This window comes from Mesoplodon mirus, assembly GCF_964341445.2.
Source record: "Mesoplodon mirus genome assembly, chromosome: 11".
In the NCBI taxonomy this organism is placed as follows: domain Eukaryota; kingdom Metazoa; phylum Chordata; class Mammalia; order Artiodactyla; family Ziphiidae; genus Mesoplodon; species Mesoplodon mirus.
In genome coordinates, this window is record NC_138987.1 from 66,007,083 (window position 1) to 66,023,979 (window position 16,897).

The 16,897-nt window shown below is 41.7% G+C and overlaps 2 protein-coding genes across 2 annotated transcripts in view; one reads left to right on the forward strand and one right to left on the reverse strand.

The window, feature by feature from the left end:
- Positions 1 to 16,897, forward strand: part of LOC309811618 (uncharacterized protein) — a 60,444-nt gene that overhangs the window by 25,818 nt on the left and 17,729 nt on the right. The gene's annotated exons all lie outside the window — the stretch shown is intronic.
- The window catches only part of PPM1H (protein phosphatase, Mg2+/Mn2+ dependent 1H), a 277,205-nt gene continuing 260,347 nt past the window's right edge, over positions 40 to 16,897 (reverse strand). The window contains exon 10 of the mRNA XM_082634561.1: positions 40 to 11,473. Coding sequence (XP_082490687.1) covers positions 11,326 to 11,473 — 148 coding nt within the window. The 3' untranslated portion in view covers positions 40 to 11,325. The remainder of the gene's footprint in view (positions 11,474 to 16,897) is intronic.

Here is a 16,897-nt window from a genome sequence, read left to right on the forward strand (position 1 = left end):
GAGCTGCTAAGACTACTGTTTTCAGGTTCCGCAGTTCTTTAATCAGAGATGACTGATTGCTAATATACAAGTAGTGCCCGGAGTGCAAAATGACTTGTTCTGAGATATTTTGCTGCTGCAACTTCTTTTCTCCTATCCTTATGTCAACAATTTCCCCAAACCCACTCCCACCTCACAACAGTGCCGTCTGAATGGGCTTATCTACTTTTACTTTTTTGTGACTAGATTTGTAAATTAAAATTTTAAGAGAGTAAAAGAGAAAGCTCATACTTGTATGCCCCTTTTAGAAGAGTGTTGTCCTCCAGATCTGCATTCACTTTCCAAAGGTCTGTCCATGGTCCCCTTGGACCACCAAACTGATCAGACCTGGTCCTTGCAAGGCAGTCAAGGTGCACCCTGCCTCTGTCTCCTGCTCAGTCACTATCTGAATCTCCTGAAGACAGCCTAAGTGGAATCAATAAAGCAAAGGAGGTTAGGTGGCTGGAAAATCTCGTCAAAAGTGAAAGACATGAGGCCAAAAACTGTAGGGAGATGTGCTAAGAGAGCAGCAGTCTTTTCGGGGCTCAGATGATAGAAAAAGCAATTAAAAAGGCAGACTAATTGCTAGGATATATAATTCACTCTTTGGCCCGTCATTTAATTAAATGAAAAAACTAGGATGGCAACAAGTTTGAAGTATTTTGTAGATGGGGATTTTTAGATGAGGATGAGAATTTTTTTTAATTCTCATACTCACAATTTAAAAATTATGTTTCTACTCGGATATAAGCTTAAGCTAACACTCTCAAGTCTTGTGAGCCAAAGAACCACTTGACTCTCCCAACAGTCATAAAGGTACAACATGGGATGGGCTTATCATTATTGAGGGCTTAAAGACCTTTGTTTCCCCGATCTAGAGTCATAGCCCCAATAGTCATAATTTTCCTGGCTTACTCATGATCATTTTAAGCTGCACAAAGAAGCAAAAGCATAGGTGTGGAGGAGAACTCTTGCTAAGATACCATCACAGCCATGTTAGAGTCTCTGCATTATTGCTATAAGTTTGTTTCCCCCATTCACTCTACCAGGTTCCAAAAGGAGGATTATTTCCCAAGTTACAAATGTACTTTCTCAATGCCATTTTCTTCTTCTAGTTGATATTTTTAATCACTTTACCCCAAATCCTCCAGAGCCAGGTTGTCTATACTTTGTTTCAGTTATCTATTGCTGTATCATAAACTACCCAAATGTTAGTGGCTTGAAACCAAAACCATTTATTTGCTCATGTTTCTGTGGGTCAGGAATTCGGGCAGGGCTCAGTGTGGATGGTTTTCCTCCCTGTCCTGTGATGTCTGTGAACTCAGCTGGAATGGCTTAAACAGCTGAGAAGTGGCTGGGCCTCACTTATGGTATCAGACCTCTAGAGACCTAAGCTTGGAATTCTCAGAGTGTCATTTCTTCATTCTATTAATCATTGGAAGTCACAGGCCAGACCAATTCAAAGGATGGGGATACAAATACCACCTCTTGATAAGAAAAGGAGCATTTGCAAACCAACATAGAAGGCATAGTTGGCAGCCAGCTTTGGTGACAGTCTACTACAGCTCTCAAGAGGTAACCTGATATGCTAAGCACTACTCGTGAGAGAATGCTAGAAGACTCCTCCATCTCCTACAGAGAAAAAAATGTCTCAAACAAATGTATCTAATCCAAAGAATGACTCTTTTCATTAGTTTTTGCTATTGAGTAGGGAGGAGGAGACACCATAAGCATTAGGGTAAAAGTGAAGGTGAAAAGAGCCCAAAGAATGACTCTTTCCATTAGTTTTTGCTATTGAGTAGGGAGGAGGAGACACCATAAGCATTAGGGTAAAAGTGAAGGTGAAAAGAGCTGGGTAGACTTTGCAATGAAATCATTTTTAATATGAGTATTTTTTTTTATCTAGTCTGTTCTTCTGAACTAAGCTTCAGATGAGCTGTAGTCTACTTTTTAGCTTTATTTTGTGAATCAATACTTTGATTATTTTTAACATTGTGTCGGTGTTTTCTACATTACTTTAACTTGCTGGACTCTAGAAGTAAGCAGAATTAGCATTTTTTGGTGTCTTGTCCCACCTGTAAGGTAACTTTTCTCTATAAGATGGTACATTTTACTAACACTTTGTAATTATTTAAAATGCTTAAATGACAAAGGGGAGTCTTGAGTCTTACTGTCTTCAGCAAGGATACTGGTCACTAGCCCTCTCACTTAAGAATACCTCTTTGGATAAAAGGGTCAATTCAACAAGAAGATATAACATTTGTAAATATTTATGCACACAACATAGGAGCACCTAACTGTACAAAGCAAATACTAACATACCTAATGGGAGAAACAGACAGCAATACAATAATAGTAGGGGACTTTAATAATCCACATCAATAGAGAGATCACTAAGACAGAAAATCAATAAACATATGCCTTAAATGACACATTAGACAAGATGGACGTAACAGACATATACAAAACATTCCATCCAATGGCAACAGAACATACATTTTTTTTCCAAGTGTGCATGGGACATTCTCCAGGATAGACCATGTGTTAAGCCACAAAAAAGTCTTAACAAATTTAAGAAGACTGAAATCATATCAGGCATATTTTCTGACCACAGTGCTATGAAAGTAGAAATCAATTACAAGAATAAAATTGGAAAATTCACAAATATGTGGCTATTAAACAAGCTACTGAAAAAATCAGTGGGTCCATAGAGAAATTAAAAAACCCTTGAGACAAGTGAAAATGGAAGTATAACACATGAAAACCTATGGGAGGCAGCAAAAGCAGTTCTCAGAAGGAAGTTCATAGTGATAAATGTATACCTCATGAACAAAGAAAATCTCAAATAAACAATCTAACTTTATACCTCAGGGAATTAGAAAAGAACAAAAAAAGCCCAAAGTTAGTAGAAAGAAGGAAATAACAAAGATCAGAGCAGGAATAAATGAAATAACAGACTAAGAATAGAAATGAAGTAACAGACTAAGAATAGAAAATTTCAATGAAACCAAGAGCTGGTTCTCTGAAAGATAAAATTGACAAACCTTTAGTGAGACTCATCAAAAGAAAAAGAGAGAGGGCTGAAAGAAATTAAAGAGGAGACATTACAACTGATGCCACAGAAATACAAAGGATCATGAGACTACTATGAACAATGATATGCCAACAAATTGAACAACGTAGAAGAAATGGATACATTCCTGGAAACATACAACCTTCCAAGACTGAATCATGAGGAAATAGGAAGTCTGAACAGACCAATTCCTAGTAAGGAGACTAAATCAGTAAGACCTCCCAAGAAAAACAAAAGCCCAGGATCAGATGGCTTCACTGGTGAATTCTAACCAACTTTCAAAGAAGAATTAATACTAATCCTTCTCAAACTCTTCCCAAAAAAGAGGAAGGAACACTTCCAAACTCATTTTATGAGGCCAGTATTACCCTGATACCAAAACCAGATTAGGACATCACCAGGAAAGAAAATTATAGGCCAGTATCCCTGATAAACATAGATGCAGAAATCCTCAACAAACTATTAGTAAACCAAATTCAACCATACATTAAAAGGATCATACATCATGATCAAGTGGAATTTATTCCAAGGTTGCAAGGATGGTTCAATATCCACAAAACAATGTGATACATCACAGTAACAAAATGAAAGATAAAAATTATATGATCATCTCAATAGATGCAGAAAAAGCATTTGACAAAATTCCAACATCCATTTACGATAAAAACCCTCAACAAAGTGGATACAGAGGGAATTTACCTGAATATAATAGAGACCATATATAACAAGCCCATAACTAACATCATACTCAGTGGTGAAAAGCTGAAAACTTTTCCTCTAAGATCAGGAACAAGATGAGGATGCTCACTCTTGCTACTTTTTCTTTTTTTATTTTATTTTATTATTATTTTTTTTTTGGCGTACGCGGGCCTCTCACTGCTGTGGCCTCTCCCACTGCGGAGCACAGGCTCCGGACGCACAGGCTCAGCGGCCATGGCTCACGGGCCCAGCCACTCTGCGGCATGTGGGATCTTCCTGGACCAGGGCACAAACCCGTGTCCCCTGCATCAGCAGGCGGACTCTCAACCACTGCGCCACCAGGGAAGCCCATCTTGCCACTTTTATTGAACATAGTGTTGGAAGTCATAACCAGAGAAATTAAGCAGGAGAAAGAAATCAAAGGCATCCAAATTGGAAAGAAAGAAGTAAAACTGTCACTATTTGCAAATCACATGATAGTATATGTTAAAAAAAAAAAAACCTAAAGACTTTCTACAAAACTGTTAGACCTAATAAATGAATTCAGTAAAGTTGCAAGATACAAAATTAGTACATTGAAATCTGTTCCATTTCTATACACTAATAACAGACTAGCAGAAAGAGAAATTAAAGGATCAATCACATTTACAATTGTATCAAAAAGAATAAAATTCCTAGGAATAAATTTAACCAAGCAGGTGAAAGACCTGTACACTGAAAACTATAAGACATTGATGAAAGATATTGAAGACACAAATAAATGGAAAGATATACTGTGCTGATGGACTGGAAGAATTAATATTGTTAAAATGTCCTTACCACCTAAAGCAATCTACAGATTCAATGCAATCCCTATCAAAACTCCAATGGCATTCTCCACAGAAATAGAACAAACAATTCTAAAGTTTATATGGAACCACAAAAACCCTGCATAGCCAAAGCAACACTGAGAAAGAAGAAAAAAGCTGTAAGCATCATGTTCCCTGATTTCAAACTCTATTACAAAGCTATAGTAATCAAAATAGTATGGTATTGGCATGAAAATAGACACACAGATCAGTGGAACAGAATAGAGAGCTCAGAAATAAACTCATGCATATACAGTCAATTAATTTATAACAGAGGAGCCAAGAATATACATTGGGGAAAGGACACTCTTTTCAATAAATGGTGCATTGAAAACTGGACAGCCACATGCAGAAGAATGAAACTGGACCACTACTTACACCATAAAGACTTGAACGTAAGACCTAAAACCATAAGGTTCCTAGAAGAAAACGTAGGTGGTAATAAGCTCTTTGACCTTGGTCTTGGCAAACATTTTTTGGATTTGGCACCCAAGGCAAAAATAAACAAGAGGGACTACATCAAACTAAAAAGCTTCTGCACAGCAAAGGAAACCATCAACAAAATGAAAAAGCAACCTACTAAATGGGAGAAAATATTTACAAATCATAGACATTTATCTGATAAATGGTTAATATCCAAAATATATAAAGAACTCATACAACTCAAAAAAATCAATTAAAAAATGGGCAGAGGATCTGAATAGACATTTTTCCAATGAAGACATACAGATGGCCAACAGGTACATGAAAAAAGGCTCAGCATCACTAATCATCAGGGAAATGCCAATCAAAACCATGAGACATCACCTCATACCTCTCAGAAGGGCTATTATCAAAAAGACAAGAAATAATAAGTATTAACAGGATGTGGGGAAAAAGGTTGTTGGGAATGTAAATTGGTGCAGCCACTATGGAAAACAGTATGGAGATTCCTCAAAAAATTAAATAGAACTACCATATGATCCCACAATTCCACTTCTGGGTATTTCTCCAAGGAAAATGAAAACACTAATTTAAAAAGTTACATGTACCCTCATGTTCACTGCAGCATTATTTACAATAGCCCAGATATGGAAACAACCTAAATGTCCCTCAAAGGATGAATGGATAAAGAAACTGTGGTGTGTATGTATTTTTATAGATAGATTGATAATAGGGATAGAGATGATGGAACTATAACAGAATATTATTCAGCCATAAAAAAGAATGAAATCTTGCCATTTGTGACAACACGGGTGGACCTTCGGGGCATCGTGCCAAGTCATTATGCTATGTCTTATGAAAGACAAATCTTGTATGATCTCACTTATATGTGGAAACTGAATAATTAATTTTAAAAAAACCTAATTCATGGATACAGAGAACAGATTGGTGGTTGCTAGAGGCACAGGGTGGGGAGTTGGTGAAATGGGTACAGACTTCCAGTTATAAAATAAATCAATCCTGGGGTGTAATGTACAACATGGTGACTATACTATAATTGCATAGTATTTGCTAATGACACTGTAGTGCATACTTGAAAGTTGCTGAGAGAGTAAATCTTAAAAGTTCTGGGCTTCCCTGGTGGCGCAGTGGTTGAGAGTCCGCCTGCCGATGCAGGGGACGTGGGTTCGTGTCCTGGTCCGGGAAGATCCCACATGCCGCGGAGCGGCTGGGCCCGTGAGCCACGGCCGCTGAGCCTGCGCATCCAGAGCCTGTGCTCTGCAACGGGAGAGGCCACAACAGTGAGAGGCCCGCGTACCGCAAAAAAAAAAAAAAAAAAAAAAAAAACTCATCACAAGGAAAAGAAGTTAGTAATGCTGTATGGTGATGGATGTTCTCTAGACTTAATGTGATGATCGTTTCACAGTATGTACACACTGCATCGTTAAACTGTACACCTGAAACTAATATAGTGCTGTCAGTTATCCTCAATAAAAAAAAAAAGAATTACCTGTTGGGAGTAGTTCTTGGGAGTAATATCCATGGTAGTTCTAGAGGCACTGTTGAAATGTACAGCTTTTACTGCTGATTCCTGTGAAGATTTATAGTGTTGGCATCCATTCCCATCTGATTTTCTTTTGAGTCTGTTCACAGTTGATGACTCCCCATGAGGCCATGACCCTCTCAACTCATTCCACTACCTGGTATGAAGAAACTTCTTAGTGAATTAAACGAAATGACACAAAAAGGTTTTGCTAAAGGTGTCCTATATACATATGTATAATATTTTATTTTAAAATGGCATTAAGCATATACATTTCTTTAGCTTTTTCCAGGGAACATTGCACCTAAGTTTCAAAACACACAAAATAGATCCCCTTTACTAAACAGTTTTCATTTTGGGTTACAAAAGTCAAGGTTTCACAATCACAAAGCATAAAGGTACATGGTTCCGAAACCATTTTCAGGCAGATTCCTCTCATTCACTGTACGTAGGGTATTTTCTTGGAAACCCAGACCATGATACATTCCTTACAAATGATCTCCACTGTGGACCTCCCTGGGTTTCCAAAAGAAACAAAGAAAGTGGAGGCAAAACAGTAGTAACAGAGTAACCTCAGGACACCCCAAACACAAAATACCATGGAAGACTGGAAGACTGGAGGACACGAGATTCTCCTTCAAGTACATCACAGTAGAAAACAATACATTTAAAGCCTCATTTGGTCACTGTCTACCTGGTCGCTACATAAACAAAACATCTAAGACGCAAAGGCAAAATTAAAGCTATTTACACAAATCATGTGGATTAGAGAGAGCAGCACTCCCTGGACTGACACTCAAACCACAAAGAACCACCACGGTACTTACAGAAGAGGCAGGTGGGGCTGCTCATGTAGTGTCCCTTGAAAAATCCCAGTGTATGCACATAAGTCACATCACCCAACACAGAACCAAAGTACACTTGGGGGGCTTATGGTGTGCAGGCTGTGACATGTCTCTGCAACTGAAAGTCTTCAAAAATCCAAGTTCCTAATGTAAAATTCTGCCCGGCGGCCAGATACTGTTTTACTATTTTCTTAGATCCGCTCCCTTTTAGGGTCAGCCTGGTGAGTTTTTGCATAGATAGTGACTCTCACTGCTTTCTTCATGTGTCCCAATAGCACGAACTTAGCAAAAATAGAATCTCATTAAAGTTTAACATGTTCAGTCTGAAAACAGTGGAGCTGCTGGGCTGCTCAAGGAAAGGTAAGATCCTCAGACTGTGGTGGAAAGAAAACCACTGACTACTCGTGGCCTTGTAAATAAAGTTGATTGGCAGATGCGGAAGGAGGTTAGACCAGAGTCGTAAAGATGTGAGAGATTTTTTTTTCCAAGTGTTTCCATGCTAGTGCTCTTGGTGAACTGAAAACCCTGCCCGAACGGCCAAGATCTGAAGCCAACTCTGGATACTGGGACTCTCATCCTTGCCCACCAGTATCTACTGACAGCTGTGATTCTTTCCAAGAAGTAAATGAATACTTAGAAGAGTACAAAAAGAATGAGCACAGCGGACATCATGCAGCCTCATGGAGGTAAATTGCTAGGGATTAAAAAATTAAATACCCCAAATTCCCCAAAACTGTAAACTGTGGAAAATGACACATTCCCACTTGGGGGGCTCTGTCCCATTAGACAGCTGAGTGCTTGGCCTGGCCCGACTTTCACTTCTCTGTTCCCTCTGTAAGAACAGCAGTTAGGCAAGCACAACCACAGGAGAACACACCCTCCAGTTTTCTGGTTCTGGTACTGCTCTGATTTCAGGTTTTGAGAGAACACAGGTTTGGCTGTTGCCTGACAAAATGCCAGTGTGGATGGAGTGCAAGTTTGCTCTCTTTAAGGAAAAGAGTGTCACCAAATATTCTGAAGAGCAAGTGCCAGTCCAGCAAAGAGATTTAGAACTAAGAGAGGCTTTCATTAAAGGAAGTGGCCACACCTCTCCCTTCCAGATAACCGTAAAGACTTGACTAGGAAATCGAAAGCTTTTTATTAAATAAGACTTCCTCTGAGGCTACTAGGGCAAGCCGACTTGACTGTAAGTCAGATATGCAAGATCACAGAACCACGTATAAATATGTTCTGCAGAATTTTGAGTGTGTTGCCTTTTGACCTTTCCAGGAATGCTCCAAGGGGGAAAAATAAGGCTAAAACTGAGTAAGCTCAATTCACAGAGCAATATCGGTGCTGGGCAGACCTGCCGCGAGCATTAACAAATCATTTTTTTTTCCACATTTGATTTATTCATCTCATTTGTGGTTTCCCTCCAATCCCCCAAACTGGCAACATGGCTTCAGCTTGCTACTAAGATCTTTCCACCCAAGGGGGCTTATGAGGAGAATTCCTAGACACCTTTCTAACTAAATCCAGTAGGACTAAATACTCAAGACTTTAGGATAAATTGAATCAGGGGCTTCCAGAGTTTTTGCTGAGACATGCCTTGGCAGGAAATGAATTGGAGAATTGAGTCCAGGTTGTCATGACATCTATATGATATGCACATGCAAACTCTGACTCTGGTGCCTTGAGTAAAACCAGAGAAGCTCAAGGTAGGGCCCAGATAGAAGCCCAGGAAATAAAAGAAGTGAAAGGCAGTGGGAACACGGGGGAGAGGTGACTGCTCGTGAGGACAGCTTCCCAAAGAAGGCAGCTCAGAGCCCTCCTCCACGTACAACTTTCTCATTTCCGAATTCGTACGTGGCTTTGAGAGTCAGAGCAGCAACAGAAAGCGGACCACACTGCTGTAGGATGCCTGCCTGTTTCCCCAGAGCATCTTGTTCTGCCAGGGCAGCAAATGGTTTACCACAGACTTCTCCCCACAGAGACGCTGGGGGTGGCTAAGATTTCCTGGAGGAGGAGGGAAGCCGTCAGAGGACGATGACTCCTGACAAGGGACCAGTGAGTCCAGTTCTTCCAACACAACATTTTGGCAAACACTCGGTGGGTGAATTCCCGCCATACTTCACCTGCCAGACCAGGCGTTTTGTCTCCACACTCTGGGATGAATACATTCCGAAGCAGGAAGGCTCCAGGACATTCCTAAGAAAATAGCTACATTCCAAGAATGTAAACGAAAGCAATCCACTATCCCAGAGGAAAGGTTCCTGTCCTCCACTCTGGGGAAGGGACTGAACAAACAGGAGAAGTGGAACTGGCTCTCCAGCCTTCTGGGGGAATCACACCAATGACCTTTGTCTTTAATGGGTGGGAAGCATGTCTTATCACAAAAAGTAGTCAAGATGGTGACGCTACCACAGGAGGTCTGCAGGGAGAAGACTCAGTGGTTGGACACTGCTCTGTAAGGTCCCCCATGCCCAGAAGCGGTCTGCCTAAAAGTGATTTCTAAAGATCTGTTTTGCGAGTCCTCCTGGCTGAGAAGCACCAGGGAGATCTGATCTGTCTGCTTCTGCTCTCGTGAGGAACACCCAGAGGTGAAGTGACAGTGGGAACAGGGGTCTCAGTACCTGGAGGGCTGGGACATGATTCCGTGGAGAAGGAACAGAGTGCCCGGCCTGAGAATGACCGGTCAGCCTGATTCAAATTCACTTTTATCAAAGGGCCACTCCGAGTGGGCCTTGCCTCGATATGATGGGGAGGCGGAAGCAGCGCTTGACAGAACGCTGCTCCTTAACATGTGATTTGGGGGGTGGCTTGGGGACAGTCCCGGTCCACGGAACCTGGATCCAGATGGAGGAGTGCTCCTCAGATGGGGTGTGCTGAACTGATACAAGGAACCTCTTAAACTGCTCGCTTCAACCCTGCTTTGTGTCTGTCCCTATGGCACAGCGGGTGGGGGAGGGCCAACGGTTCCAGAAATGAAATCCAGACTCTCCCAGAGAGACCTCAGCCACACCAGGGGGGCCCTTGAAGATGACAGAGGAACTGTGGGTCCAGAGAAACACCCATATTTCCACGAAAACACACTGATTTGGTGAGAAAATGCAACTCAGGGACAAACTGTTACATAACAAAGACTGAACTCCATCAGCCACGGCACCGCTCCAGATGGCGGCCTGGGTGGTGTGGGCTATGGGATGTGGGGACAGTCTGGGCTGGACTTGGACACACAGATTCCTCGACAGGGGCCTGGAAAGTCCCAGGCCTGTTCTATGGAAGGAAAACAATTAAGATTCAAGGAATGTCAAAAAAGAAAACAAAAATCCCTGCCGCACCCCACCGGCACCAAAAAACAGTAAAGAGAGAGAAAAACACACACACACACAACACAGATAGTGTTCCCTGAGATAAACCTCAGGCTTTACTAGAAGATGGGCGCTTACATCTTCTGGGGCATGATCCCCAACTCTCCAATGCAGCACTTTTAACCCGTAGGGAAGTTGGCAGCTTGGCAGGCTGAAGAGTCTTCTGCCAGTGACACCCAAAAAGGGCTGCCCCAGCTACTCTGGATAAAATAAATATGATGGAGGTGCCCCCAAATGGGCAGTGGCCACCTAGGAGGCCTATGAAAGGAACCAACAGAAACACAACACTCAGTAGCAGCCTTTATGTTTTGCTCTTGTTGAGTATCCAGACCTGTTACTAAAGAGGAAACTGAAACCCGAGGGTCCTCTTGAAGCTTAGCCAGAGGGCTTTCAGCAGCAAGCTTCCCATCTGGACAGGGAAGAGGTGGCATCATCTGGAACTCTGCTGGGGCACTTCCCAGCCCCACCCTGCCCAGAGGCATCCCAGCTTTCTTCCCTTCTGTCCTTCTAAAACCCTGGGCTGTTTTCATGACAGTTTGTTTCCATGTATTAAAGGAATGACATATACAGAGATGTCGTCTCCTGAGCCCAGTCGGTCATTGGATATCCGCCATCCTCTGTCCTTCAGGACGCCACGGGCACGCATCACCAGGTCCTGAGCCGCCAGTGTGTACCTGTACAGGGAGAAGCAGGAATGAGACTGTCAGTGTGGCATCAGGCAGAATCGGGGGTCAGGTGAGGCTGGGAAGGAGGCATCACTACAACTGTATGAACAGTTTTCAAACACCCTTAAAGTCACAAAAACCTAGGACATCTTTTTCCCAAATGTGTGATGCCTAATGTGAGACTACTAGTTAGGTGGTAGATGGACAAGATTCTACATACATAAATAACCTCCTAAATTGTTCTGCTTTTCAGTCCTCTTTTGAGATTTTTTTTTTTTTTTAAAGATGTTGGGGGTAGGAGTTTATTAATTAATTTATTTATTTTTGCTGTGTTGGGTCTTCGTTTCTGTGCGAGGGCTTTCTCTAGTTGCGGCAAGTGGGGGCCACTCTTCATCGTGGTGCGCGGGCCTCTCACTGCTGTGGCCTCTCCCGTTGTGGAGCACAGGCTCCAGACGCACAGGCTCAGCGGCCATGGCTCACGGGCCCAGCCGCTCCACGGCATGTGGGATCTTCCCGGACCGGGGCACGAACCCGTGTCCCCTGCATCGGCAGGCGGACTGTCAACCACTGTGCCACCAGGGAAGCCCCCCTCTTTTGAGAATTTTGATGTCAACAAGAGAGTCCCAGTTCAGTGCTGGTGTATCTTTAACACATATCTGCTCAGGCTCAGAGCTTTCTACAGCAAACAGTGTGTAGCTAAAAAAGTACATGGGAAAAATAAGAACTTTTGTTTCCAATGTTTATTTTTAGAGCCACGTTGCTTTTAGGACAAAGGATGGTCATTTTCCACTTATGGTAGGGGTAAATCTCCTTTTTAAAGAAATTGTTTTTAAAAAGTTGATTTAAAGAAAAATGTTAATGATAGCGCAGGTAGCAAAGGAGCATAGTAAAAATGCGAAGGTTTTATTGGTACATGACTGGGAAACCTCGGTGTGGTCAAGCTGTACCATCCACCCTCATCAATGCCACACTCTTCTCTTCACCACTGTAAGTACAGTGAGGGATCCCCAAGAATTTGAAAATAAGATTGCTCACTGAGACTTAGAGCATAAACTCAAAGAAGAATAATGACTATGCCATAAATGGATGGGAAGCATTAAAATCTAGAAAAAGACTTAACGTGGGAGGTGATTTGGGTGTATGTAGCCTAGGTTAGCCTTGAGGCCTAAAACAAAGAGACAAAAACATTGGCAGGTGTCTGTCCAAATACAGATTGAGGCAGAGAGAGTCTTATCCAACAGATTTCAAAGAAATTCAGTTCCACTGGTAGGACCATATTTAGTGAGGATGGATGACTCTTAGCTTCTGCCATAGAATACAGTTTCCCTTGATTTTGACTTCATGTTCACCATATAACCTTCTAATTATGATCTGCCTCCCTGTGTGGCCTGCCGACAGAGAAAGAGTGAGCTAGTCATTTGTACTTTAAGAACGTCAGTCCTATTTCTCCATATAAACATCAACTGGCATTTCTTCAGTTTGCAGATCAATCATGAAAGCTTGGTTAAGGTGAGCCCAGCTCTGATAATGAATCTGTTCTTTGTGTGTTGATTAAACCAGTTTCTGAACCTGAGAAGCTAAAAGCCAGCCTCTGGTAAATCACCAAGATAATAAGGAAGGCCTCTTGGAAGCCAGCCTGTGGACCTTAAACAACAGACCACCCTGATGTTACTGTTGCCTTTCCCTGCTTGGAATGTCACTCGGCCTTGCCTTCAGAACTTCGAGTTATGGAATTCAGAACACCAGAAGCTTCTTGCATTTCTTCTGTTAAAATCCCTTATGGGGCTTCCCTGGTGGCGCGGTGGTTGAGAGTCTGCCTGCCGATGCAGGGGACACGGGTTCGTGCCCCGGTCCGGGAAGATCCCACATGCCGCGGAGCGGCTGGGCCCATGAGCCATGGCCACTGAGCCTGCGCTTCCGGAGCCTGTGCTCCGCAATGGGAGAGGCCACAACAGTGAGAGGCCCACGTACTGCAGGAAAAAAAAAAAAAAACTTATGGATTAAGCGACTCTCATGTTAAAAGAGACCTGCATCTAGCCCCATTGTTACATTACTTAAGAACAAGGTCTGTAGCAAATAATCTCAGGATTGTTAAGATTCCAGGCTGTAGAGTCTTTGAGACTCAAGTCTACTCAGATAGCCCAGGCAGAGAGAAGTGCAGCACACATTAAGGTGGCAGAGAGAGGCTATTTTAGTTAATACAAAATAAGTGACGTTCCTCCTAGAGGACGGGTGGTAGGTGAGTAGGAGAGACACCTTCTTCTTCTATCCTTATTGAGAGAATTATCAGTTTTGAGGCAGAAGTATCTCCAGTTACACTTGAGGGAAGATGCCACCAGGTAGCCCTTCTGAGGGTTCTCTTCCTACTGGGATCATGAAATAAACAGAAAGGACTCCAAAGAGGCCTTTGGCTAAAGAGCCAAATACATGCCCCCTTATCCACATACTGCCACTCATATACTATATTCAGAAGAGCTCTCAGATGCTCACCCCAGGTTACTCTTGGGTTTTATACTGAATTGTATGTCTGAGATAAAACCTCACAGGGAAAGGCTACCATCAATATCAGTTGATGTTTATTACCCTAGTGACTGACCAGGGTCTAGACCTTAGCCTTTCAAGTTCAGAAAGCTGGCTGAGGCAATATACTAGTTCATAGATTCATCTGTCAGGGCTGAACACACCTTAACTCAGCTCATGAGCAAACTAGACACAGAAGATTGTGGCAAGTAATGAGAAAAGATGGCTGGCAGCAAAAGGAAGTTACTTAAAGATGTTAAAAAAACAGATGAAGGAAGTCAGGACCGGTCTCTGTGGTAAATCACAGGTCCCGCAGTCATGGGGCAACAGCTGAGATCAGAACAAGGTTAAATGAAAGGCTTAATGTCCAAAATATACAGACAGCTCATACATCTCAATATCAAAAGAACACAAAAAAAAACAATCAAAAAATGGGCAGAAGACCTAAATAGACATTTCTCCAAAGAAGACATGCAGATGGCCAAGAGACACAGGAAAAGATGCTCAGCATCACTAATTATTAGAGAAATGCAAATAAAAACTACAATGAGTGAGGTGATCCTCACTCTGGCCAAAATAGCCTTCATCAAAAAGTCTACAAACAGGACTTCCCTGGTGGTGCAGTGGTTAAGAATCCACCTGCCAATGCAGGGGACATGGGTCTAATCCCTGGTCCAGGAAGATCCCACGTGCCACGGAGCAACGAAGCCCGTGCACCACAACTACTGAGCCTGCGCTCTAAAGCCCGTGAACCACAACTACTGAAGCCGGTGTGTGTAGAGCCCATGCTCCGCAACGAGAGAAGCATGCGCACCACAACGAAGAGTAGCCCCCGCTCACTGCAACTAGAGAAAGGCCTGCACGCAGCAGCGAAGATCTAACGCTGCCAAAAAGAAATTAATTAAATAAATTAATTTTTTTTTAAAGTCTACAAACAATAAATGCTGGAGAAAGTGTGGAGAAAGGGAACCCTCCTACACTGTTGGTGGGAATGCAAATTGGTATAGCCACTATGGAGAACAGTATGGAGGTTCCTTAAAAAAACTGAAAATAGAGCTACCACATGATCTGGCAATTCCACTCCTGGGTATATGTCCAGAAAAGATGAAAACTCTAGTTTGAAAAGATACATGCACCCCAGTGTTCACAGCAGCACTATTTACAATAGCCAAGACATGGAAACAACCCAAGTGCCCATTAACAGATGAATGGATAAAGAAGATGTGGGGTGTGTGTGTGTCTGTGTGTGTGTATATACACACACAATAGACTATTATTCAGCCATAAAAAAGAATGAAATATTGCTATTTGCAGCAACATGGATGAACCTAGGGAATATCATACTAAATAAAGTCAGACAGAGAAAGAAAAATATTATATCACTTATATGTAGAATCTAAAAAAATAATACAAATGAATCTATTTACAAAACAGAAACAGACTCACAGACATAGAAAACAAACTTATGGTTACCAAAAGGGAAAGGGGGGAGGGGATAAATTGGGAGTATGGGATTAACAGATACATACTACTATATATAAAGTAGGTAAACAACAAGGATTTACTGTGTAGCCCAGGGAACTATATTCAGTATCTTGTAATAACCTATAATGGAAAAGATTCTGAAAAAAATACATTTAAAACTGAATCGCTTTGCTGTACACCTGAAACTAACACAATATTATAAATCAAGTATACTTCAATTCAAAAAGTTAAAACAGTGCCTACTTCATTTTATTTAAGTCACATAAGAGCATCATCCATAGTTAAAGGCAAGAGACCATCCTGATATTGCTATTGCTGGAGACTTTGGGTATTGAAAAAATGGTCAAAATTAGCTTTGATATTTTAAAAAGCGGCATTAGGTCACCTAGAAAAGATGGTTACCCAGGAAACCCAAGGGCTCTAGAAAATTAAGGTTTTATTCTCAAAACTGGTTATTGCCTATGCCAAGATAACTTCCCTTGAGCCTGCATTTCTCTCTGTCATCCACTCTGTCTTCCCTTGGGTGAACTCTTGAGAGAGAGAAGACCCGTTTTTGCTTCCTCAATTTCTTCCTTCCCTTTTTCTTCCTTCACTTCTTACCAGTAGGCCCAGTACCCTGCTAATCCGGCCTCCTACACTTCTCCGTGCTCATTCCACTTGACCTTTCTCCAGCACAGACACGGTACTTCTGGCCATCTTCTTTATTCTTGACATCTCCTGTCTTTTCTTCTGAGTTCTCCTTTTTGTTTGCAGAGGTGGGAGGTGTTGAGGTTGGCTTGCCCACCACACCACTGCACACTCCAAGTTCTCCTATGTCTGGGCTTCCATGACACAGGGCACAGCTCTTCTTACTTTCCTTGGTAGGCCCCAGTTAGGACTCAGGAAGAGTCAATAAATGTTAACTTACGTTCACGGCCAAGGTGGGACTTTCTCATCTATCATCCTTAGTTAATGCTGTCCCCAGTCTCTTAAGTAGGAAATCGTAGTCGTTTTCAGCGCTACCATCTCAACCTGATATTCGCCAATGATAAATTCCACAAGGCACTGTAGGACTTCTAAACTTTGTATTATTTAAAGTGTATTTCATTATTGGTAGATGGCTAATTAAAATAAAACCTCAACTTTATAGTTACTAAGATGCAAGTTAAACCTGTTGTAAAAACCACGATTCTGAATTTATTTTTGCCATCATTCACACATACATATACATACATATGTAAAATTTATTTAGTATTTTCTATTTTTCTTTCCTTTCTTGATTTCTGTCAGGTTGATTGCTTTCTTGAATACCTTTTTCCTCTCTCTACTAGTTGAGAAGTGATTATTTCTGTTGTTTTAGCAGCTATGCTTAAGTTTTTAATATATGTCAATCAATATTTGTGTCCTTCTCCAGAAAATAGAAAGATATTAGAATGCCTTCTTTCATCT